General features: G+C 53.9%; 1 protein-coding gene across 1 annotated transcript; it reads left to right on the plus strand.

Moving 5' to 3' along the window:
• The first annotated feature begins 15,363 nt into the window (after positions 1-15,363).
• Positions 15,364-22,698, plus strand: GREP1 (glycine rich extracellular protein 1). The gene is made up of 32 exons (XM_049905011.1): positions 15,364-15,456; positions 15,569-15,601; positions 15,708-15,743; positions 15,955-15,986; positions 16,203-16,238; positions 16,447-16,476; positions 16,562-16,594; positions 16,681-16,737; positions 16,852-16,890; positions 17,017-17,052; positions 17,561-17,590; positions 17,668-17,700; positions 17,792-17,833; positions 18,043-18,072; positions 18,327-18,356; positions 18,451-18,490; positions 18,579-18,644; positions 18,793-18,825; positions 18,907-18,942; positions 19,253-19,285; positions 19,391-19,426; positions 19,572-19,576; positions 19,677-19,877; positions 20,527-20,568; positions 20,707-20,739; positions 21,182-21,244; positions 21,328-21,357; positions 21,445-21,503; positions 21,683-21,802; positions 22,028-22,073; positions 22,181-22,234; positions 22,532-22,698. Exons 5-30 carry the CDS (start codon positions 16,208-16,210, stop codon positions 22,043-22,045), a joined length of 1,206 nt encoding a protein of 401 aa, XP_049760968.1. The 5' UTR covers positions 15,364-15,456; positions 15,569-15,601; positions 15,708-15,743; positions 15,955-15,986; positions 16,203-16,207; the 3' UTR covers positions 22,046-22,073; positions 22,181-22,234; positions 22,532-22,698.
• Positions 22,699-24,641: the final 1,943 nt, after the last annotated feature.

Genomic DNA, 24,641 nt, shown 5'->3' on the forward strand with positions numbered 1-24,641 from the left:
CATCCACATATAAGCAGTTGATATTTGACAAAGGCCCCAAAACAGTTAAATGGGGGAAAAGACAGTCTCTTTAACAAATGGTGCTGGCATAACTGGATATCCATCTGCAAAAAAATGAAACAACACCCGTATCTCACTCCATGCACAAAAACTAACTCAAAATGGATCAAAGACCTAAACATAAAATCTAAAATGGTAAAGATCATGGAAGAAAAAATAGGGACAACGTTAGGAGCCCTAATACATGGCATAAAAAGTATACAAAACATTATTAAGAATTCAGAAGAAAAACTAGATAACCAGGACCTCCTAAAAATCAAACACTTATGCTCATCCCAAAGACTTCACCAAAAGAGTAAAAAGACTACCTACAGACTGGGAAAAAGTTTTTAGCTATGACATTTCTGATCAGTGCCGGATCTCTAAAATCTGCATGATACTGCAAAAACTCAACTACAAAAAGACAAATAACCCAATTTAAAAATGGGCAAAAGATATGAATAGACACTTCACTGAAGAAGACATTCAGGTAGCTAACAGATACATGAGGAAATGTTCATGATCATTAGCCATTACAGAAATGCAGATCAAAACTACAATGAGATTCCATCTCACTCCAATAAAAAAAATAGGCTGGCATTAATCCAAAAAACCCAAAATAATAAATGTTGGAGAGGCTGTGGAGAGATTGGAACACTTATACACTGCTGGTGGAAATGTCAAATGGTACAACCACTTTGGAAATCGATTTGGTACTTCCTTAAAAAGCTAGAAATAGAACTACCATATGATCCAGCAATCCCACTCCTTGGAATATATCCTAGAGAAATAAGAGCTTTTACACAAACAGATACTTGCACACCCATGTTCACTGCAGCACTGTTTACAATAGCAAAAAGATGGAAGCAACCAAGGTGGCCATCAATGGATGGATGGATAAATAAATTATGGTATATTCACACAATGGAATACTATGCATCGATAAAGAACAGTGAGGAATCTGTGAAACATTTCATAACATGGAGGAACCTGGAAGGCATTATGCTGAGTGAAATTAGTCAGTTGCAAAAGGACAAATATTGTATAAGACCACTATTAGGGCATTCACTAATTAGACAGTAGATAAGAACTACTTTATGTGAAGGGAAAGACAGCACACAATACAGGGGAGGTCAGCACAATTGGACTAAACCAAAAGCAAAGCAGTTTCCTGAATAAACTGAATGCTTCGAAGGCCAGCATAGCAGGGGCAGGGGTCTGGGGACCATGGTTTCAGGGGACATCTAAGTCAATTGGCATTATAAAGTCTTTTTTTTTTTTAATAATTTTTATTGTGCTTTAAGTGAAAGTTTACGAATCAAGTCAGTCTGTCACATATAAACTTATATACACCTCACTACATACTCCCATCCACTCTCCCCCCAGTGAGTCAGCCCGCTCCCTCCCTCCAGTCTCTTTTGACCATTTTGCCAGTTTCTAACCCTCTCTACCTTCCCATCTCCCCTCCAGACAGGAGATGCCAACATAGTCTCAAGTGTCCACCTGATACAAGTAGCTCACTCTTCATCAGCATCTCTCTCCAACCCATTGTCCAGTCCCTTCCATGTCTGATTAGTTGACTTCGGGAATGGTTCCAGTCCTGGGCCAACAGAAGGTTTGGGGACCATGATCGCTGGGATTCTTCTAGTCTCAGTCAGACCATTAAGTCTGGTCTTTTTATGAGAATTTGGGGTCTGCATCCCACTGTTCTCCTGCTCCCTCAGGGGTTCTCTGTTGTGCTCCCTATCAGGGCAGTCATCGGTTGTGGCTGGGCACCATGTAGTTCTTCTGGTCTCAGGATGATGTAAGTCTCTAGTTCATGTGGCCCTTTCTGTTTCTTGGGCTCATAGTTATCATGTGACCTTGGTGTTCTTCGTTCTCCTTTGATCCAGGTGGGTTGAGACCAATGGATGCATCTTAGGTGGCCTCTCGTTAGCATTTAAGACCCCAGACACCACACTTCAAAGTGGGATGCAGAATGTTTTCATAATAGAATTTATTTTGCCAATTGACTTAGAAGTCCCCTTAAGCCATAGTCCCCAAACCCCCACCCTTGCTCAGCTGACCTTCGAAGCATTCAGTTTATCCCAGAAACTTCTTTGCTTTTGGTCCAGTCCAGTTGAGCTGACCTTCCCTGTATTAAGTATCGTCCTTCCCTTCACCTAAAGTAGTTCTTATCTACTAACTAATGAGTAAATAACCGTCTCCTATCCTCCCTCCCTCCCCCCTCTCGTAACCACAAAAGAATGTGTTCTTCCCAGTTTATACTATTTCTCAAGATGTTATAATAGTGGTCTTATACAATATTTGTCCTTTTGCATCTGACTAATTTCACTCAGCATAATGCCTTTCAGGTTCCTCCATGTTATGAAATGTTTCACAGATTCCTCACTGTTCTTTATCAATGCGTAGTATTCCATTGTGTGAATATACCATAATTTATTTAACCATTCATCTGTTGATGGACACCTTGGTTGCTTCCAGCTTTTTGCTATTGTAAACAGAGCTGCAATAAACATGGGTGTGCATGTATCTGTTCCTGTGAAGGCTCTTATTTCTCTAGGGTATATTACGAGGAGTGGGATTTCTGGGTTGTATGGTAGTTCTATTTCTAACTTTTTAAGAAAATGCCAGATAGATTTCCAAAGTGGTTGTACCATTTGACATTCCCACCAGCAGTGTATAAGAGTTCCAGTCTCTCCACAGCCTCTCCAACATTTATTATTTTGGGTTTTTTGGATTAATGCCAGCCTTGTTGGAGTGAGATGGAATCTCATCCTAGTTTTAATTTGCATTTCTCTAATGGCTAATGATCAAGAGCATTTTCTCATGTATCTGTTAGCTGCCTGAATATCTTCTTTAGTGACGTGTGTGTTCATATGCTTTGCCCAATTTTTGATTGGGTTGTTTGTCTTTTTGTGGTTGAGTTTTAAAAGAATCATGTGGATTTTAGAGATCAGGCGCTGGTCGGAGATGTCATAGCTGCAAATTTTTTCCCAATCTGTAGGTGGTCTTTCTACTCTTTTGGTGAAGTCTTTAGATGAGCATAGGTGTTTGATTTTTAGGAGCCCCCAGTTATCTGGTTTCTCTTCGTCATTTTTAGTAATGTTTTGTATTCTCTTTATGCCTTGTATTAGGGCTCCTAACGTTGTCCCTATTTTTTCTTCCATGATCTTTATCGTTTTAGTCTTTATGTTTAGGTTTTTGATCCACTTGGAGTTAGTTTTTGTGCATGGTGTGAGGTATGGGTCCTGTTTCATTTTTTTGCAAATGGATATCCAGTTATGCCAGCACCATTTGTTAAAAAGACTATCTTTTCCCCAATTAACTGACACTGGGCCTTTGTCAAGTGTCAGCTGCTCATATGCGGATGGATTTATATCTGGGTTCTCAATTCTGTTCCATTGGTCTATGTGCCTGTTGTTGTACCAGTACCAGGCTGTTTTGACTACTGTGGCTGTATAATATGTTCTAAAATCAGGTAGAGTGAGGCCTCCCACTTTCTTCTTCTTTTTCAGTAGTGCTTTACTTATCTGGGGCTTCTTTCCCTTCCATATGAAGTTGGTGATTTGTTTCTCCATCACACTAAAAAATGTCATTGGAATTTGGATCGGATATGCATTGTATGTATAGATGGCTTTTGGTAGACTAGACATTTTTACTATGTTAAGTCTTCCTATCCATGAGCAAGGTATGTTTTTCCACTTATGTAGGTCCCTTTCAGTTTCTTGCATTAGTACTTTGTAGTTTTCTTTGTATAGGTCTTTTACATCTTTGGTAAGATTTATTCCTAAGTATTTTATCTTCTTGGGGGCTACTGTGAATGGTATTGATTTGGTGATTTCCTCTTCGATGTTCTTTTTGTTGATGTAGAGGAATCCAAGTGATTTTTGTATGTTTATCTTATAACCTGAGACTCTGCCGAACTCTTCTATTAGTTTCAGTAGTTTTCTGGAGGATTCCTTAGGGTTTTCTGTGTATAAGATCATGTTATCTGCAAATAGAGATAATTTTACTTCTTCCTTGCCAATCCAGATGCCCTTTATTTCTTTGTCTAGCCTAATTGCTCTTGCTAGGACCTCTAGCACAATGTTGAATAAGAGCAGTGATAAAGGGCATCCTTGTCTGATTCCCGTTCTCAAGGGATATGCTTTCAGGCTCTCTCCATTTAGAATGATGTTGGCTGTTGGCTTTGTATAGATGCCCTTTATTACGCTGAGGGATTTTCCTTCAATTCCTATTTTGCTGAGAGTTTTTATCATGAACAGGTGTTGGACTTTGTCAAAATTTGGCATAATAAAATCTATTAAGAAAACATCCTGCATCCCACTTTGAAGAGTGGCATCTGGGGTCTTAAAGGCTAGCAAGCAGCCATCTAAGATGCATCAATTGGTCTCAACCCACCTGGATCAAAGGAGAATGAAGAACGCCAAGGACACAAGGTGATTATGAGCCCAAGAGACAGAAAGGGCCACGTGAACCAGAGACTACATCATCCTGAGACCAGAAGAACTAGATGGTGCCCGGCTACAACCGATGACTGCCCTGACAGGGAACACAACAGAGAACCCCTGAGGGAGCAGGAGAGCAGTGGGATGCAGACCCCAAATTCTCATAAAAAGACCAGACTTAATGGTCTGACTGAGACTAGAAGGACCCCAGTGGTCATGGCCCCCAGACCTTCTGCTGGCCTAGGACAGGAACCATTCCCGAAGGCAACTCTTCAGACATAGATTGGACTGGACAGTGGTTTGGAGAGGGATGCTGGTGAGGAGTGAGCTTCTTGGATCAGGTAGGTACTTGAGACTGTGTTGGCATCTCCTGCCTGGAGGGGAGATGAGAGGGTGGAGGGGCTTAGAAGCTGGCGAAATGAACACGAAAAGAGAGAGTGGAGGGAGAGAGCAAGCTGTCTCATTAGGGGGAGAGTTATTGGGAGTGTGTAGCAAGGTGTACATGGGTTTTTGTGGGTGAGACTGACTTGATTTGTAAACTTTCACTTAAAGCACAATAAAAATTATTAAGAAAAGAAAAGGAAGGCACTTGCCACAAAGTCTCTTGTATATACTTGATGTTGCACATATCCTTATTGAAATTCTGTCCACTATTTATTGGTTTACTTGCTGACTCCCAGTCTCCCCCTAGCCCTTGTCACCAGGTCCAGGAGAGGGTTTGGCACAGAAGAGGATCTGTGCATATACGTTAACAAGAACAATTTTAACTCCTGTCGTTTATGGGTATTATCTCAGTTGATCCTCACTAACCCAATGGATTTATCTTTATCTGCATTTTGCAGTTGCGGAAACTGAGGCCCAGAGAAGGTAAGAGGCTTGCCCCAAGGGCAAGAACCAATGAGATTCTTTCCTCCAGACTCTCCCTGTCTCAGTTCAAGCTGCCTCCCTCCTCCCCTTCCCCAAATTGGCTGAAAGGCTGTGGACTGCAGGACTCCCAGCCCGTCCTAATGTCTGTACCCTTAGTGAACCCTCTGTGCATGGACCAGCACCAGGGGAGGGCTGGCTGCGTTAGGCCCAATGCCAGAGCATCTGTGGGGGGTGCAGCCCCACCACACACACCCCACCTTTTCATTAGCATCTCTGGCTGCCACAGCCCCTGAGACTCAGGGACTCAGGCTGGTCCCTTGTTGAAGCCCCCAGGTTTGTCCCCAGGAGGACTGGGAAGCAGGTAGGCCCCTCTCCAGCTGCCCAGGACCACCTCTACCGGGAGTCCTGCACTCAGGCCAACTGCCCATTCTTGAAAGTCTGATTTACAGTGATTTAAAAACAAAAATAGATCTTTTTAAATTCAAAAGCATGCCTCCCACGGACAAGTCACAGCATGGGTAAGGACTATAATACAAAGTTAAGTACAGATAGCAGGTGAGAGAGAGGGCTGTTGGGTCCAGGAGCTGTGGACTCCAGTCCTGCACTGCCACTTGTAGCTGTGTGATCTTGGGCAAGTTGCTTTATGCTTCCGAGCCTCAGTTTCCACATTTGTAAAATGGGGATAATAACAATACCTGTCTCCTTGGGGGGAGCCCTTGTTGTGCAGTGGTTAAGAGCTTGGCTGCTAACCAAAAGATCAGCAGTTGGAATCTACCAGCCACTCCCTGAAAACCCTATGGGGCAGTTCTACTCTGTCCTGTAGGGTCCCTGTGGGTTGGAACTGACTAGACTGCACCGGGTTTTTTTTTTTTTTTTTGGTCCTTGGGGGTATAAGCATGAAATGAGAAAACATACTTGAGGTGCTTAGTACAGGACCTAGCATACAGTTGGAGTTTACTCTTTGTTTAGTAGTAACAGTTAACGCCCCATTATTTCCCGGGGGTCTAGCCAGAGAAGTCCAGGAGCAGAGCTGGTGAGAGCCGCGAGCGCCCCCGTGTGTCCCGTTGCCGCAACAGCATCTCGGAGCTCCTCGCTGGGTACCTGCGGACCTGCCCAGGCTCTACCCTTAGGGAAGCCCCTCCAGAGATAGGGAAGCTTCTTAAACCCTGGGTGAATGATAGGGCCACAAAACAGAAATACCGTGATGTAAGAAAGTCTAGGAAATGAGGCCCCTGAGTGGGAATGTGGTTACCCCAGGGGGAGAGAGGGCATTGCAATGTGGGCTTCTAGGGAATTCGGCAATGTCCTTTCTGCCTAGATGCCAGTTGCATGGGTGTTTGCTTTATAAATGTTTGCTATATTGTGTGTTTATATCTTACGCACACTTCTGTATCCACGCCATATTTCACAGTTGCATAAGGCTTTCATAAATGATGGGCGGATGAGGATAGGACAGGCATAGAAGTCAGCTTTGTACTGGCTGGAGTACGTGGGGGTGCCTGGCAAGCAAGGCTTCAAACTGGTTCTTCTCAGTTCAGTCACGCCCGAGGAAGTGAAACCAAAACAGGCCTGAATATTTAAAATTTGGGTGAACCGGAACCATAAGTGGAATGGGAAAAATCACTGGTACAGATTGGAGAAACCCCAAGGTGGAGGCTTACTACAACTCTTCCAAGTCTCCCATTCCAGGGCTTCAACCCGTAATTTTTCCCATTCCGGTTATTGTTCCAAATTACCCAAATTGTGAAAATTCGTGTCTGTTCCACTTTTGCTTCATCAGCCATGGCTGAACCAGTTTGAACCCATATAAAGCCCTGATGGCAAGGCATCCCAGAGGCAGCCAGTGCCAGGACTGGGCTGAAATGCTGCCCGGGGTGGATGGAAGGAGGGGTCTGAGCCAGTGATGAGGGGCCTTCAGCTCAGCAGGCCCCTGGCTGCACCTCCTGAATTTGCACCCTCACAGGTGCTGCTGGTGTCAAGCAGCTGGCTGGGAATCTCTGCCCTTGTCACAGGCTGTAGCCATTTTAGGCAACACACTCGACAGGACACTGCGGCCTTGCACCTCCAGTGCCCCAGCTGTCACCTTCACCTCAGCCCCCAGCCCTGGCCCCTCAAAGCTTCTCCTCTGTTCAGATGCTGGGCCATGTCCACCTCAGGCTTGGGCACCGGGGAGCAAAAGGTAGTCCAGGCTAGGGCTCCACTAGGTGCTTTCCTAGCCCTGAGCAGCCCATGTGCCCTCGACTGGCCCCGTTTCCCTCTGTGGGGCTGAGGGTGAGCTGAGGGGACAGCCGTGCTGGGGGTGGGAATGGCATCATTGCAGGGGCCAGGGCTCCAGCCAGGCCCTGGTCCTGAGTGGCCCACAAGCTGGCCGGAGGCCCCAGGCTGGCTGGCATTTCCCACAGGCCTATGCCAGCACCCTGCAGACAGGCGGTGGGGTTGAGTACCAGCATTCCTTCTGGTGGTGGCCAAGTGGGCACCTAGCTTGTACCTCCCTCGTGGCCCCTCCAGGTCTCTTGCCTCCTCCTGGGCCAAGCTTCCCCGGTGCCCTGTGGGGTGAGCTGAGTGTGTCTGGGTGTCTGGGTGGTGTAGCTGCCCAGCTTTCCCAGGTCTGAAGCAGATGCCTTTGCGCCCAGACTGGCAAGGGCAGGCAGGGAGGGACTAGGTGTCTGGGGCAATTGGGCCTGCTGCAGGCCCAGCAGAAGCTTGTAGACTAGTAGAGAGAGGGGGAGTGTGGACACTAGGGTCCCTGGACTGCCTGAGTTCTAATCCCAGCTCCATTGCTTACAGTCTGAGGCCATGTCACTTCTCCTGTCTGTGCCTCTGTTTCCCCATCTGTAAATGGGGATCAGAAGTAGCTCATTCCAGTAGCTCTGACACAGAGCTACTATTATTGTCATCACCTTAGAGAAGATTCCTGTCCAAGGTCAGCAATCAGAGGTGGTGGCAAAGAGGAAATCTGAACAACTCTGAGTCCAGCTCCTGGCCTGCTAACCATGAGACCACCCAGCTGCCCTCCATGAGGACCAGAGACCAGTAGGCACCGGGATAGGTGGCCTGGCAGGAAAGCCCTCCCTGGGGAATGTAAATGAGCTGTCCCAGCTGTCCCAGTCTCTCAAAGGGTAGTTGGGGCCAGAGGCCACCCCTGAGCTCCTCCCAGCAGCCAGCAGCAGGTCCCACCTCCAGGACTTGGGGGGCACCACTATTTGCCCAGGCAGGGCGGGAGCACATGGGCACAAGGTAGGCACCTGGGGGTCTGGCCCTGAGCTGGGCCGAGGTGACTTATGCAAAGGTGGGTCTGTGGGGGGAAGGTAGGGGCCCCAGGCACGGGTGTGTGTGTATGTGTGCGTGGCCCCTGGGTGGGGGCCCTGGGTGGGGATAGGGGGCAGCAAGGGTGTGCAGCGTGGGGAGAGGAAGCAAGGGTGGAAGTGCAGGCCCCTCTCTCAGTGCTGGAGTGTCCCTAGGGGAGCCTGCAGTGTACAGGAAGCTGGGTCTGGACCCGCATGTGTGGTGGGCTGACAGGCTGCCCCGTTGCCTGCCTGGCCCCCTCTTCACTGTAGCCCTCTCCAGGTCCCCACCCTGCCTGGCTTGGAAGGCTGTACCCTCAGCCAGAGGTGCTGGGAGGGGCTGGCTGGCAAGGGGACAGGCCAGCAGACAGAGAGGGTGTGGGGCCTCTGGACTAGGGTCCAGGGATGGGGGGCTGAGTCACTGCTGTCCCCAGCCAGCTCGGTGGGGTCACCAGACTTAAGGAGGCAGCAGCTGGGGTCCAGATCTCCCCCTCCCCCACTCCCCAGGCCTGCCTCTCCTGCCTGCCCATCCTCACTGCCCATCAAGACCCCTGGCGGCTCTCCCTGGCTCCAGGACTCATCTGCTCCCCCCAGGAATGGGGAGCCACTCCCAGTCCCCTAGGGGTCCCCTCCTCAGCCAACCCCTGTGGACCTATCCCTTCCCCATCCTGAGTGCATAAGGAGGCTAGACCTCTAGGCTCTGACCCCCAGATTAGAGTTGGTGCTGCTGGGCAGGAGTGAAGCCTTCTGAGAAACAGTGAGGATGCAAGGCCAGGCTGAGGTGGGTGACTGTCCTTGTGTGTAACCTGCCCCGTGGAAGGCAGAAGGTGTGGCTTAGGGATAGGGGCTAGGGCCCACTCTTACAAGCTGAGCCTCAGGTGGAGACAAACGGCCTGTTTCTGGTGAGGCATGTTCCAGCCTTGAGAATTAGCTTGGATCATAGTCTGACTCTGCCATGGCCTGTCAGACATGGACTGATTGAGATAACACTGTAGCCTGTGCCACCTCTGTCCTTAATACTCCCTGGCCTTCTGCCCCTTCACCCTTTCACTGGGTAACACAGTAAATCCTTCAGGCTCCCCTCCAGCCCTGCCCCCACCGCTGGCCCTGGCTTGAGCCCTGTCTCCTGCTGTATTTGGGGTGGGCCTGGGGTGCCACCTCCCCTCATTAGCTGCTGGGGGGACACCGGAGCCCTCCAACCCTAGTGCCAGGGCCAAGGCGCTGATGGGGCAAGGAGCCCTGGAAGCCTGTCAGGGGCCTGTCCTTGCTGTCAGCACCTATGATAGATGAAGGGTGGGGCAGCAGAGGCCAGGCTAGACCCACCTCCAGAGGAGGGGTTGGCCACCCAGGGTCTGCACACAGCCACTCACAGCTGGGGTCCTGAGCAAGGGTCCCACCCACAGGGCTGTTTAAAGGGCTAAGGGTGCTGGGACCTCCCACTCACCATTGCACCATGGGCACCCAGGCCTTCCTTGCCGCCCTGCTCCTGCTCTGCCTGACTTCTGAGACCCTGCAAGGTGGTGCGGCGGGGGCTGGGCAGCAAGAGCTGGGCGCTGGGGTCTAGATAGAGGGTGGGTTCTGGAGAGAGGAAGGGGCCGGGGTGTGAAGCCTGGCTGACTGTAGAATAGGGACGGGTGGGTTCTGGGGGTTGGGGGATAAATGCCTGTTAGCCTCTTGGGTCACCAGCCCTGAGTCAGCAGCCCCCTTCCTCCCCCAGGGCTGCCCCCACTGCCTCTGGATCCAGAGGTCAGGGAAGGGGCCTGGCTTCTCCCACAGGGGACTCCAGGCCTGCCAGCTCCCCATTCAGAGGCAGGGAGCCCTCTCAGGAGAGCACCAGATGTCCCGCAGCTCCGGACTCCAGATGTAGGGCCCGGAAGAGCACAGGGTCCTCCTCAGCCCCCAGTCAGCGCAGTTTGGGGAACACAGACACCCAGCACACAGAGGCAGAGGGACCTGGGCGTGGGGATGTCAGGACTCCGTGGGGGAGGTGACATGGTGGCCTGGGAGAGGTCGGGGCTGGGTGTCATCGAGGGTGTTTCCTTCACTCCAGGGACCTGTGGGGGCCTAAACGTGGGAGGTGAGGGTCACCCTGAGACTTGATCTAAGCTACAGGAGAGAAAGATTGGGGGTGAGGGGTTGGGAGGATGAGACTTCTAGGATGGACAGGGAGGTGTGAACTCTACTGAGGAAGAGGTAGAAATGGTGGGGGTGGCTTGGGGAGTGTATGTCCCCCCAGGCCCTAAAAGACTCAGCTCAGACACCATTCTCCAGGCCCAGAGACCCTCCAGTCTCAGCTGCCCCTACCTTCAAGCTGTCATTTCATTCCCACCCCTCTGTAAGCCCCAGAGGAGGGTGCATTCCTGCTCTGCAGAGAGGGAGGGGCAGCATCTGGATTCAGCTCTTTGCCACCCACTGAGTCACCCCCTTCTCCCCTACCCTGCAGACTTGGGGAGCCCGAATGGCTACAGATCAGGTAAACTGATTGGTGGGCAGGGTGGGGGCAACTCTGTGTCCTCCAAACAGGGGCCCCTCCTGGACCCTAAGGCTCAGCTTCTCATTCCCCCATAGGCTACAGCCCCCCCATTGGCCTGGGAGCAGGTAAGGGGTGGGCACGCGGATGGGGGAGTCTGAGGTGTAGGGCTGGGAAGGGCCGGGGACTGTTGGTTGCTTTCCACAGCAAGTGAGATTTGGGGGCTGGGAGACCCAGGGCAGCAGCAGGGACAGTGGCAGGAGGGAGACAATCAGAAGCACACGGGGCTTTTGCACCCACACTGCAACAGTGCCCCCTTCCCAGGTGGAGGGCCCACCTGTAAGCCCTTCCTAGCAGGCCTCCTGTACCTGTGTGCCTGCTGTACTCCCGCCCCTGCACACCCACACCCACCGCCAACACTCCCCCCCCCCGCCCCCCGCCATCCTTCAAGACTGTGCTCTGGTGTCATCCTACCTGTGTGACCAGACCTGGCCACCTCCCTAAACTCTTTCCTTTCCCTACTTGTTCACCTTCTGGTTCCCACTAAGCCTAGCTCTAGGGCTGCAAGCCAGGCTGGGGAGGGGGAGGAGGAATGAAGGAAAAGGGGGTGCAAAGGCCTGCCCCCCACACATGGTAGACTCCACACTCAGTGGGATAGTTTGACTTGAGCTGAACACCTTATAGGCCCTGCAGCTCAGCGTGGCTATGGGTCAGGTAGGGGGGCATGGGGATCTGGGGAGAGCCTGAGGGACATATCTAGGGTCCCTCACCTCCTTTATCTCTTCCCCAGGCTTCAGAGGGGGCATTAAACCTCAGAAGGCAGGTGAGTCCTGCGCCGGCCCCAGTGCTCATTCTCTCTCTGTCTCCCCACTTTCTCTCACACCCCTCACCTTCATCTGTCCCCCCAGGATTCAGCAACAGGCTCAGACTGGGAGGCCAGCCAGGTAAGAGTGGTGGGGTCAGTGTCTGGAGTGTCCCCTGTCCCCTGTCTCTCAGGCCCTGAAGGGCAGGATGAGTGAATGGTGAGAGATGAGGGTGAGGGAGAAGGGAGCCTTCAGATTTTCTGGTTTGGTACAAGAGAGGGGTCCAAGGGTCCCGCCCCCCCACCTCAGCTGAGACCCCAAACCTCCCAGCTCACCCCTCCCTCTCTCCCAGGCCCCCCAGCTCAGAATGGCTTCGGCGCAGGTAGAAGTGGGGCCAGGGTGGGAGTGGGGGGCTGGGGACCAGGGGTCTGAGACAGCCCTGAGATGAGGGCTCTGAGACCCTCACTTGCTCCATGTCTTTCTCAGGCATCGGAAGGGGCATGAAACCCCAAAAGCCAGGTAAGCAGCCTCACCTCAATCCTTATGTCCCTCCCCATCTCTATGTCCAGTCCCCCCAAGCAGTGCCCACCCCCCACTCTGTCCTGCTCTGTCTCCCCAGAATTAGGGAGTGGCCTGGGAGCAGGGGCCTTCCCAGATGCTGCCGCCCAGCCAGGTGAGGCCCTGGGAGGAAGGGAAGAGGGAGGGAGGGGATGAGCTTGTGAGGGGAGTAGGAGGGGGGTGTCTGGGCCTACTGGGGTGTGGGGCTGGGTCAGCAGTGGAATGCCCAGACTCCCCATGCCTGGGAGGGGCAGACTGGTGACTCATTGGAGGTAGGAGGGAGGGGGACCATAGGACTTCTGATGTCTGGTTTGGGGAGGACCAGGGCACCTCTGCTTTGTCTCCACCTCGGCTGGGACCCCAACCCCCTCTCTCCCCACCTCAGAAGGACTATGGAGTAGGGAGCCCGGGGAGGAGGCTGGGTTCTGGATGTCAACTCATCTGCCCCATCTCTCACTGCAGGTTTTGGAGGGGCCATGAAGCCCCAGAAGCCAGGTGAGTCCTACCCCATGCCTGTCCCAGTCTGCCCCCCTCCACCTCTTTCTCAGTCTCTGCTGAAAGCCTCAACTCCTCCTCCTTAGTCCCTCCTGCTGCTCTGTCTCCCCAGGATATGGGAATGGGCTGGCAGCCAGGGTCTTGCCAGGGGCAGGAGCCCAGCCAGGTAAGGACACTTGGGGCAGGACTTTCCAGCTCAGGGAATCAGGAGACAGTGGGATCTAGGGAGAAGGCAGGGGTCTCAGCTTGTCAGTCTCTCCTCAGGTCTGGGAGGGGGCATGAAATCTCAGAAGCCAGTGAGTCCAGAGCCCTGCCCACCCCACGGCTTGTGACCCCTCTCTGTCTCCCCCAGGATTTGGGAGCAGAAATGATCTGGGAGCTGGGGCTTTCCCAGGGGCAGGAACCCAGACAGGTGAGGGTGGCCAGGCAGGGGCTGCAGGGAGTGGCGAGGGGGCCCAGAGTCCCAACCGCCATTCTTAGGGGAGGGGGCTGGTTGGGGTCAATGTCAACCTTTATGTCTCCCCAGGCCTAGGAGGGGGAATGAAATCTTAGAAGCCAAATGAGCAAGGGCCTGCCCCCTTGCCCTACCTTCTCCCTCCCTGTCCCCATCTCTGCCACCATCTGCCTTGCCCCTCCCAGGGACAGGTCCCCTCATTGGTCTGCTGTGGTCTGGGGGAGGGTCTTCCAGGACGCACCCTGGGTCCGCTTGCTGAGAGAACTGTTGTCCTGGGGTGGGAAGCCCACAGGCAGGTTAGCCCACAGCAGCCCAACACCAGCCTGGTTTCAGCCTCTGCAACCCTCTCTCTAAAGAGGCTGTGGCTCACAACAGCCAAAGACCAGATAGGGGAGGGTAGGTGGGAGCTGGGGGCATATGTTTGGGTTCAGGGCAACCCAGTGGTGGGGTGCTCCTGGCTTCCTCACCTGCTCCCATCTCATTCTCAGGCATCAGAGGAGGTGTGAAACCTCAGAAGCCAGGTGAGCCCTGCCCAGTCCCTGTGTCCTTGTCCCCCTTGACGGCCTGGCCTGCCCTTACTCCTTTCTGCTCTGTCTCCCCAGGATTCGGCAATGGGAACGGACTTGAAGCTGGGGCCTTCCTGGGAGTCGGAGCCCAGCCAGGTGAGGGCACTCAGGGTGAATGGGGGTCTAGGGAGAGGAGGTAAGTCGTGCTAGTAGTCAGGAGGGCAGAGCATCCATTTCTGGAGGGCCATCCATTTCACGGGGCAGGGTCTGCATGGGGCTCAGCCAGAGTCTCTGGTCTCTCCCCAGGCTGGGAGGGGGCATGAAACCCCAGAAGCCAGGTGAGCTGGAGACCCTGCCCTGCTCCTGTCTGCTCTAACTCTGCCACCTCAGCATTAGTCCCACCTCAGTCCTCCCCAAACCACTCCTCAAAGCCCTGCTTTTCTTCTCCTGGCTATGGCGGCAGCGACAGGAATGGGCTGCAGGCCCAGCCAGGTGAGGGCTGTTGGGCAGGGGCTGCTGGGAGGGCAAGGTTCCTAGCAGAAACCTGGTTCTTACCAGAGGGGTCCCTTTTGGGTTCATTCATTCAACCATTGTTCCCGGAGCACCTACCCTGAGCCAGGCCTTGCTGGGCACCTGGACACCTAGGTTGTCACAGTGGACCCTGTCCAGCCATCACTGGGCTCAGCCCCTAAGCTGAGAACCAACTGTACCCTCACAGGCCAAGTCAGGACCTGGAGGAAATACATTACACAAGAGTGTGGGGTGGAAGTGAGGGGGTGGAGCCTATGAATGGGGGCAGAGCCTGGGATACACCCTCAGGGTTTGGGGGTTTCAAGCTGAGAGTGATTTTTAAGCTGAGAGTGAAGGCCTCATCTACTAGTGAAACACTTCTTGCTCCTGGACACTTGGACACTCTCTGAGAGGTTGATGGGGCATTTTGGAGCACAGGGCAGGGAGAAACTGCCTGATTTTAGAGCTATTAGGAAGTCCAATAAGAAGCCCTGGTGGTGCAATGGTTAAGCACTCAGCTGCTAACTGAAAGGTCAGGGGTTCCAACCCACCAGTGGCTCTGCAGAAGAAAAGTCCTGGCAATCTGCTCTGGTAAAGGTTACAGCCAAGAACACCCTCTGGGGCAGTTCTGCTCTGTCACATGGGGTTGCCTGAGTCAGAATCCACAGGACTTTGTACAACAACAACAGGAAGTCTGATGGGCCAGACTCACTGATGGATAGGGGAGAGATGGGGAGGGACAGGCTAGGGGCTGGGAGGGTGTGCAGCCCCAAAGCCAAGAGGCTGCCTACCCCTCACAGCCTTCTCACCTGCTCCGTCTCACTTGCCCGTTTCTGAGGTCAGGCCCACACAGTCACCTCCCCCACTTCTGGGACTCAGCCCACCCAAATGAAGGATGAGTGTGGGGAGCCAGGAACCGGCCAGTCCCCAGCCTCATGCAGCCCACCCACTTAGCACCACTCAGTCTCCCCATGTCTCCTCTAAAATAGGCCCTGCAGCTCCAAATGGCTTTGAACCAGGTAGGGGCAGGATGAGGGTGGAGGCTTGGGAGCCCAAGGCCAGAGTTTCTGGGGGGAAGCCCAGAGATGAGGGGCTCCTGGTTCCCTCACCTGCTCCTCATCTCTCCTCTAGGCTTTGGAAGGGGTGGCAAGCCTCAGAAGCCAGGTGAGGACTGCCCCGTCCCTGTCTCTGTCCCTTATCTCTTTGTGGCTTCCGAAGTCCCAGAGCCCCCCGCCCCCACCCCTTATTCCCCTCTGCTCTGTCTCCCCAGGATTTGGGAATGGGAATGGGCTGGGAGCCCAGCCAGGTAAGTGGGGAAGGGCTGGTTCTGGAGTCTGGGTGGAGGTGGGGCGAGGGGGTCACCTGGGGTATCTCAAAGGGCAGAGCTGGTGAATGATTGGGGCTAGGGAGGGAGCCTCCAAGATGCCTGGTTCCTGACTTGTTCTAAGAGGGAGGACCTTCACCTCCACCTCATCCAGGGTCCAAAACCCCCCTGCTTACCCTTCCTCTCCCCACAGGCCCCCCCCCACTGAGAATGGCTACGGAGCAGGTACTGAGGGTTGGTGGGGCTGGGGTCAGGATGCTGGGGTTCTGGGGTGGCTCAGAGATGGGGGATCCTGGATCCTTCACCTGCTCCCCATTTCCCCCCCCATGCTTTGGGGGGAAAACCTCAGAAGCCAGTTGAGCCCCACCCTGGCCTGCCTCTCTGTGTCTCCTCCAAAGTCTGAGCACCCCTGTCCTCATCCCACCTCCATCTGTTCCCCAGGATTCATGAACGGGCACAGGCTGGGAACCCAGTCAGGTGAGAGGATGGGGTCTGGGTAGGGGTCCCCATCTGGGGTGTCCTCTCCCTGCCTCTCTTCCAGACCTCAGAGGGGCAGGACTGGTGAATAATTGAGGGGGCAGACTCCAGGATTCCTAGTTTCTAGCTTGGTCCAAGACAGGGAACCTTCACCTCTACCTCAGCTGGACTCCAAATGCCCCCTCCTCAGCCCTCCCTCTCCCCACAGGCCCAGCAGCCCAGAATGGCTATGCAGCAGGTAAGAACATGCTTAGAGAGGTGCTGGGGAGGCCTTGAGATGGGAGCCCCTGGGTTCATCACCTGCTCCCCCGTCTCTCCCCCAGGCTTTGGAAGGGGCGTGAAGCCTCAGAAGCCAGGTGAGCCAGGCCCTGGCGCTCTCTCTCTGTCCATGTACCCTCTGAAGCCCTGAGCAACCTACTCATGCCTTCCTATCTCTCCCTAGGATATGCGACTGGGCCAGGGAGCAGGGCCTTACCTGCGGTGGTAGGAGCCCAGCCAGGTGAGGACACCTGGGGCAAGAGCCTGTCCTTCTTGGAGGGAGGGGCCAGGGCAGCCAGTTGTGTCCTGAGTGTGTGGGGGAGGGCTGTGGCTCAGCCTCTCTGTTTCTCCCCAGGTCTAGGTCTAGGAGGAGGTGCCAAATCTCAAAAGCCAGGTGAGGGGAGAGCTCCCTTCCTCTCACCTGGACTATAAGGCAGCCCATCCCTGCCCAGCCTCCTCCTGACTCCCATTCTGAATCCCTTCCACACACCGCCCCTCACACCCCTGCTTTCCTTCCCAGGATATGGTAATGGAAATGGGCTGGGAGCCCAGCCAGGTGAGGCTGCTGGGCCAGGCCCTCAGGTGTTGGGAGGTGGGAAGGGTGGCAAGAACTGGGGAAACAGGGGAGTTAGGGCCTGGGGGGTGGGAGGGGGCTGGGTGGGGTCATAGTCAGCAGCACTGTCTCTCCAGGCCTAGAAGGGGGTGTGAAAACTCAGAAGCTGTGTGAGCAGGGGACTGCCCCCAGCCCCTTGTCTCCTCTCTCTGTCCCATTTTCTGTGCCTCTCTCATGTCTCTCAGGTCTCCCGCTCTGTCCCCACCTCTGTGCCTCTCTCAGGTCTCCCTCTCTGTCCCCATCTCTGGTATCCCTCTCTTGAACACTAAGTGTACTGGGCTGAGTCTGTGCATGAAGTTCAACACCCACTTCCTGAATGCAGGCTGTCTGGGTTCTACGAAGGGAGGAGGGGAGGGAAGGCAGGCCCCAGGACCTCAGCCCTGACCACATCCCCTCAGCCTGTTCCCACACTGGCCCCACCCAATCACCCTCCCCTGCTTTCACTCCACAGGCCCTGCAGCTCAGAATGGTTATAGACCAGGTAGGGGCCGACAGGGCTCTGGGAGGCCATGAGATGGGGATCCTGGGTCCCTCACTTGCTTCTTGTCTCTCCCTCAGGCCTTGGAGGGGGCGTGAAACCCCAGGTGCCAGGTGAGCCCAGCCCTGCCCCTGCATCTCTCTGTCCCCCCAAAGCCCTGAGCTCCCTCCCCTCACTCATACCCCCACCCCATCTGTCCCCCAGGATTTGGGAACGGGAAAGCGCATGGGCTGGGAACCCAGCCAGGTGAATGGGGCAGGACTGGGTCTGGAGCCTGGGTGGAGGTGGGTGAGGGATCACATGGGGTGTTTCAAGGCACAGGATTGGTGGATGATTAGGGGTAGGGAGGGAACCTCCAAGATATCTGGTTTCTGGATTGGTCCAAGTGGGGGGACCTTCACCCCCTCCTCATCCAGGGTCCAAAACTCCCCTGCTTACTCTCCATCTCCTTACAGGCCCCCCAGCTCAGAATGGCTACAGAGCAGGTACTAAGGGGTTGCGAGGTGCTGGGAGAGGACGAGGAGGAGAGCAAGATGGGTGCTTGGGGCAGAACCTGGTTCTGAGGGTCCCCTGGTAGACTCCTGTCTACCTTGGAGAGGGTGGAATTGGGGATGGGATGGAGGTAGTAGGAGGCAGAGGAGGGCCTCCAGGATTTCTGGGTGCTAAGCTAGGAGGAAAAGGGAGGCCCAGCTTCCAGCCTCATCCTCCAACCCAGCCTTTCCCTGACCCTTCCTCATAGGCCCTGTGGTCCCCATAGGCTATGGTCCAGGTAAGGACTGTGGGCACTGGTGGCCAGATGCCAGATTTGGGAGGAGAGGCCCAGAGATGGGGAGTATTGGGTCCCTCACCGGCTCTTATCTCAGTCTCCAGGCGTTGGAGGAGGCATGAAAGCTCAGAAGCCAGGTGGGCTTTTTTTCTCCTTCCCCCCAAAACTGTCCACTCCCCCTCACCCTGTCCCATAGCCCTCACAGTTCCCACCCTATCTCCACAGGGTACAGGAATGGGCTGGGAGCCGGAGCCTTCCCGGGGGCAGGAGCCCAGCCAGGAGCTCAGCCAGGTGAGGGAGGCTGGGGGCGGGGCGGCGGGGGCGGCACAGTTCTGGAAGAATGAAGACCAGGGGCCATGGGGCAAAAGCTTGGGTCCTGGGAAGGGAAGGGGCAGGGTGGGCTCTGCCTGTTTCTCAGCCTCTATCTGTCTCTCCCCAGGCCTGGGAGGGAGTGTGAAACCTCAGAAGCCAGGTGAGTCCATCCCGGCCTGGCCCTCTTCTTGAGGCTCCCTCGCCTCAACTGCTCCCCTCATGCCTTGCTCTTCCTCCCCAGGATACCTGCCAGGGAATGGGCTGGGAGTCCTGCCAGGTGAGTGCAGTGGGCAGGGCCTCAGTACAGAAGAGAGCAGGGGTCCTAGGACAGGGGTTGGTTGGGGTAGAATTAGCCTCTTTCAGCCCTGGTTGTACAGTGGTTAAGAGCTCGGCTGCTAACCAAAAGGTTGATGGTTGGAACCCATCAGCTGCTCTGCAGGAGAAAGACCTGGCAATCTGCTTCCCCAAAGATTACAGCCCTGGAAATCCCATGAGGCAGTTCTACTCTGTTCTATAGGGTTACTATGAGTTGGAATCAAACGGACTCAGTGGCAACAGGTTTGCTTTTTGTTTTGTTCCCCCCACAGGCCTGGGAGTGGGTGTGAAGCCTCAGAAGCCAAGTGAGTGAGGGAGCCCCCATGTGGTCCTGGTCCTGCACCTCCCCTGCCCTTCCTTCTGGAGCCCCCTTTCATGATGCCCCTCACAGTCTTGCTGTTCCCCTCCAGGATATGGCAGTGGAAATGGACTGGGAGCCCAGCAAGGTGAGGCTGCTGAGACTAGACTGGGGGTCCTGGGAGGGAAGTGGGAGGGATGTTGCCGGAAGGTAGAGGGGGCTGGGTGGGCAAAGAGCAGGTGCCACACGAGGTGGCCCTGGACCCTGCCCATGGCTGGCCACCTGGTCATCAGAGCAGGTAGGCATTGTGGCCACAGGATCCAGGCTTTTTCCAGGATGGCCAGTGCCCTCCCCTTGGATGCTATGTCTGCCCAGAAGCCACTGCAGGCCAGGCTGAGCCAGGAGGGCAGCCGGGGGGAAGGAGCTAGCCTGGGCTCACTCCCCACTCCTTTCCTCCCCCATCTTGGGTCCCTGCAATGATGGGGTCCCCCCACTCTTCCTCTCTGGGCCTCCCACTCCAGGGGTCTCTTTGGGGAAAGGGGGTGGCTGGGGCCTGAAGCCCCAGCCCCCTCCCCTGGTGCAGAGTGGTAAGTTTCCAGGTCATTGGGGGGTGGGAGGGCTGGGGGGTTCCTTTCTCCACCTGGGAGGGTCATAGGAGGGGCTGGGCCTGGCTAGGGTGCTCAGAAGTCCCTCACGCCATCGTCCAGCTGAGATGGAGGCTTAAGGGAGGCACTAGTTCATCACACAGCAAGCCAGCTGAGGACAAGCCTACACTCTGGCCCTGGGAGCCCAAGTGACACCATAAATCAGCACCCTCCATCACCCCCACCCCGCCCTTTGCCTTGGGCTCACTCCTGCCCCCTGGCTTTCTTCCTAGCACGGACCTCAGCCATCCAGTGGGGACTGAAACCTCAGAAAGCAGGTGTGGGTCTCTCCCCCAGGCCCCATATCCCAGAGGGCTGTACTCTCACCTGGGTCCAGCCCCCTGTCCCCACATCAGATCATGGACACTCCTCCATCCCTTCTGCTCCCCAGGCTGCCTCAGCTGTTCAGGCTCCATAAGGCCAGGAAGTCCCTCCCTGAATTTACCCTCAATCTCTCTTGCTGCCTCCTAAACTCATGTCTTCTGGTTCCGTTCCCCGTGGATAGAGGACTCCCTATTCCTCAGAGTCTCTAAGGTTCATCGTTGGCCCCCAAGGAGTCAGGGAGTGTCTGGTTCCTCTCCACTGTCTTCCATATTCCTTGCAGGGTATCAGCCTCCAAATGGGTATGGACCTAGAGCAGAACTGGGTGAGAAGGCCCTTCCCTGAGCCCTTCTTTCCCTTCCCTCTGCTGGGTGGGGGTGGGGTGGGGATGGTTCCTGGTTGCATTTTGGGGTCAGGCATATGGGGGCCAAAAGTTACAGCCATCTCTCTCTCTGACTCCTAGGCTTTGGTGGTGGCCTCAAGCCGCAGAAAATTGGTGAGCCTCCTGGGCCCCCCATCTCAAGTGGGAGCTGCATCTCCCTCATTACACACTTCTCTCTGTTCCTATCTTGCTCTGTGTCCTTCTCCTTCCTTCCTTACTAGGCATTGGACCATAATGATGGCCAGAACAAGGATGGTCCTGTCTTAGGCGAGGGTAGAGTAGAAAGGAAAGGGCAGGTGAGGAAGGAGGGGAGGCAGGGAAGGCTTCCTGGAGGAGGTAGCCCCAAAGGTGGCACATGGGCTCATCAGTTAAGGGCAGGGAGGGGAGAATGCTCCAGGCAGAGGTGACAGCCAGTGTGAGGCACTCTTACGGTGGTCCCTGGGTCAGTCTGTCTGTCTACCTTTATCTCTCTGAGCTGGTCACTCTGGCCCTCCCCATGCTGCCCCCACCCCTCCTCAGGCCTGTGTACCCCCAGCCCCTAATTTCTTTCCTGCAGATTTTGGCTACAGGAATGGTGGTCTGCGACCTGAGGTTTTCCCTGAGGCCCGCCCACAGCCAGGTACCTGGCAGGGCTGGGGTAGCAATGGGGGTACTGGACTTAGGGACTGGCCCCTGCTGCTGACATTCTTTTTTCTCCTCCAGGGTTCCCTGGGGCCAATGGCTTTGGGAATGGTGAGTTGGACCCAGTGGTCACAGGACAGGAAGGGGTGGAGGGGACATCCCGAGGGGCTGGACAGGGATAACTTGGCTCTCTTGCAGGGCATGGGGAGGAAGCGCTCACGTACCCCGAAGCAGCAGCTCCAGACCTAGAAAAAATGGTAAGGACTCAGTATTCAGGTAGGAGAGTGAGTGCTGGTGAGGACTGAGGGGGGAGCTAAGGGAAGGAGGCTGGTACTGGGGGGAGGGAGAGGGGACACTGGGGCCATGGGAGGACCAGGGCATCCTGGATGTTCGGCTCCAGTAAATACAGTGGCCCATACCAGCTCTCCTCCCGCAGGTCAGGCTGTGGCCCTTCAGAGCTCTCCCTGGCCCTCCCTCCAGCCCTGGGGAGCTGCCTCCAAGCTTGAGTATGCAGCTGGAGCCAGGGGCGCCTATCCAGGGGTGGGGGGCCAGCCAGGTAATGGGGTGTATGGAAGGGTATGATGGGGGAGAGGGGTGGCTGCAGGGAGCCCTGTGGAGATGGGGGAACATGGGGGTGGGGTGGGCCGGGAGGGCTGGGGCAGAGGCCAGCAGAGCAGGTTCCTTGAGAATGAACCAAGTCACCGAGATGGGAGGGTGATGGGGCCTCGGACAAGGGTCGTGGAGACTCAGGGCCCCCACTTCCCTCCCTTTCCCCTTCCAGGGCCCTATGAAAAGCTGAGGCCAGAGCTGGGCCCCGGGGCCCTTAGGTGAGTGGGGGTCTCCCAAAGCATGGAGTGAAGCTGGGGTGGGCAGGAGAAGAATCGAAAACCCTCTGATGATGCCAGGTGACCCCTATTTGTCTGCTGTGCCTTAGGGGGGCCTGAGGGGAAGAGAGGCAGCAATGGCCTGCTGGGAAATGGCTATGGAGGTGAGGAGGAGGCCCACCATGTCACCCCTCCAGGCTGCACTGGGGGAGGCCCACCACTGTCACCCCTCCAGGATGCACTGGGGGAGGCCCACCACTGTCACTCCTCCAGGCTGCACCTGGGGAGACCCTGCCCTTGGGAGGGGTGTCAGGCTCTCTGGCCACATGTAGGTGTCTGCCCAGGGACTGACTTTGGAGGCCAGAGAAAACAGAGGGTGCAGGCCCCCTGGTGGGTGAGGAGAGGAGAGGACAAGACAAGAGCTCTCTGGGGTCTCTGACCCCGCGTCCTGCCCTACCTAGTCCCAGGTCGCTGTCCTTTTGGGAAGTGCTGAGGACAGAGCATCCACTGCCTATCCTGAAGCCCTCTGCATCAAGCCCCAACCACCTGCCCAGGAGGAAGGCCAGACCCTAGGCTCAGCCTTGGTGCTGCATGGCCTGGAGTCACCTTAGGCTGGAAGTATTAATAAAAGTGCTGTGGTTCCTTGTTTGTCTCTGTGTGTTGTGGAGAGGGGTTGGCTGGCTGAGGCTGGCTGAAGTGGGGGTGGGGCAGCCTGAGCCTGTACCCTCCAGCCAGCACCTCGTTCATTCATCCACTCATTCATTAATTCAACAATGTGGCCACATGGCAGGCACCATGCTGGGGATCAGAGAGACTGTGAGAGCAAAACAGACTGGACGCCTGCCCTCAGGGAGGGGGTCACAGAGTATGGGGACAACACTGCCTGGGGTAGTGTACTCATGCATGGAAACAAGACTTAATGATTGGAGTTTTAATCAATAATCCAACTATTAAAGTTATGAAAGTAACAATGTCATTTTTCTTAAGTCAGATGTCATTTTATTAATTAATCTAGTAATGTGAATGTAAAACTCACTTTCACATTCTTGGATGAATACCCAATTAGATTTGCGTAATTACATAAATTTGACAGATCTACTTCCCCCTCAATATTTAATATGCCTTACAAACCTGATTAATTAATTCGATTAGATATTTCAAACAACAGTTACAAAGTGAACAGACTAGGTTCTCTGGATGCAGCAGGGGCACAAATCAAGTAGCATCTGCCTAAGCACTTAGGAGTTCTTGCAAATGAATAAACTAGACATTGAATATATCAGATTATTGGACTCCTTCAAATATCTTAAAAAGCCAGTTACTAGTCCTGAATTAAGGAGCCCTGGTGGCACAATGCGTAAGTAGTCAGCTGCTAACCAAAAGGTCGGTGGTTTGAACCCACCCAGTGGCTCCATGGGAGAAAGACCTGGCATCTACTTCCATAAAGATTACAAACAAGAAAAAAGTTCTACTCTGTGACACACTGGGTCACTAAGAGTCTAAAATGACCCAGTGGCACTGAACAACAAAAGTCCTTCATTTCTTCCTGTCATGATTACAGATTTTCTCATCCAGTAATTGGGAAGCAATTTACCATATTTTTGCAAATAAGGTGCCCACGGAAATAACGTGACCACACAGACAGCGTATGAGAATGATGAAATTAATTACAACAGCATGCCCATGTATGTCTCGTGCCATATCCAGAAGTGAATTTTGGCCTCATTCACCATCCTCCCATATTACAGGTAAATCATATCATTCTGTTCATTTTCTTTTGTTCCTTCATCTTCTTTAATCTCCTGCTTATGTGTATAAAAATAGTCAGAAAATGTTAATTTTGTAGTTCTTTGTGCATTCATACTCTGGTCTCAACATGGCATCCCATTGTTGCAATGATATATTTTTAGGAAATTACACAAGTCGAATTTTGTATATCACTTTTGATCTACTGGTAAATACTTTTGACTTAAATTTCAGTAATGTAAAATTAATACCTACCTTAAGTGAAGTTTCCATGTGATCAGAAATTGAAGTTGGCAACATATTAAAAAAAAATTTGGTATACTGCATTTATGAAAATAACACGCAGGGGTGTTGCATGGTTGACTAAAACGTGTAACACACGTGTTATTTGCTTAAAGAAATGGTATTCTCCCAGGCTGGCTCCAGCAGATGGGTTGCACAATCACATATTGATCTGTGACCCAGAGTCTGGTTACTTGCAGGACAAGTCTCTCTGAGCCTCTAGTCCTGGGATGAATTTTTCCAAGGCCACACCTTTCCTTGCAACCTGGTGAAGAAGCTCTAATTGAAAGGAGTCTAGGAGACTGTGAGGAACTCAGCTCATCTACTAAAGCCTGATTTGTGGTGGTGGGATTTAGGTGTGGATCAAAAACCTCCCCACAGTTTACACAACATTTTGGGTTGATCAACATTTAGCAGATTCTGTAAATATAGTAGATTCTGCAATAAACATTCACGTCCCGGGATGGTGCAAGCGGTTAGCAATTGGCAATTAACCTAACAGATGGAGACTTGAACCCACCCATTGGCTCTGGGAAAGGCCTG

This window comes from Elephas maximus, chromosome 12 (assembly GCF_024166365.1).
Source record: "Elephas maximus indicus isolate mEleMax1 chromosome 12, mEleMax1 primary haplotype, whole genome shotgun sequence".
NCBI lineage: Eukaryota > Metazoa > Chordata > Mammalia > Proboscidea > Elephantidae > Elephas > Elephas maximus.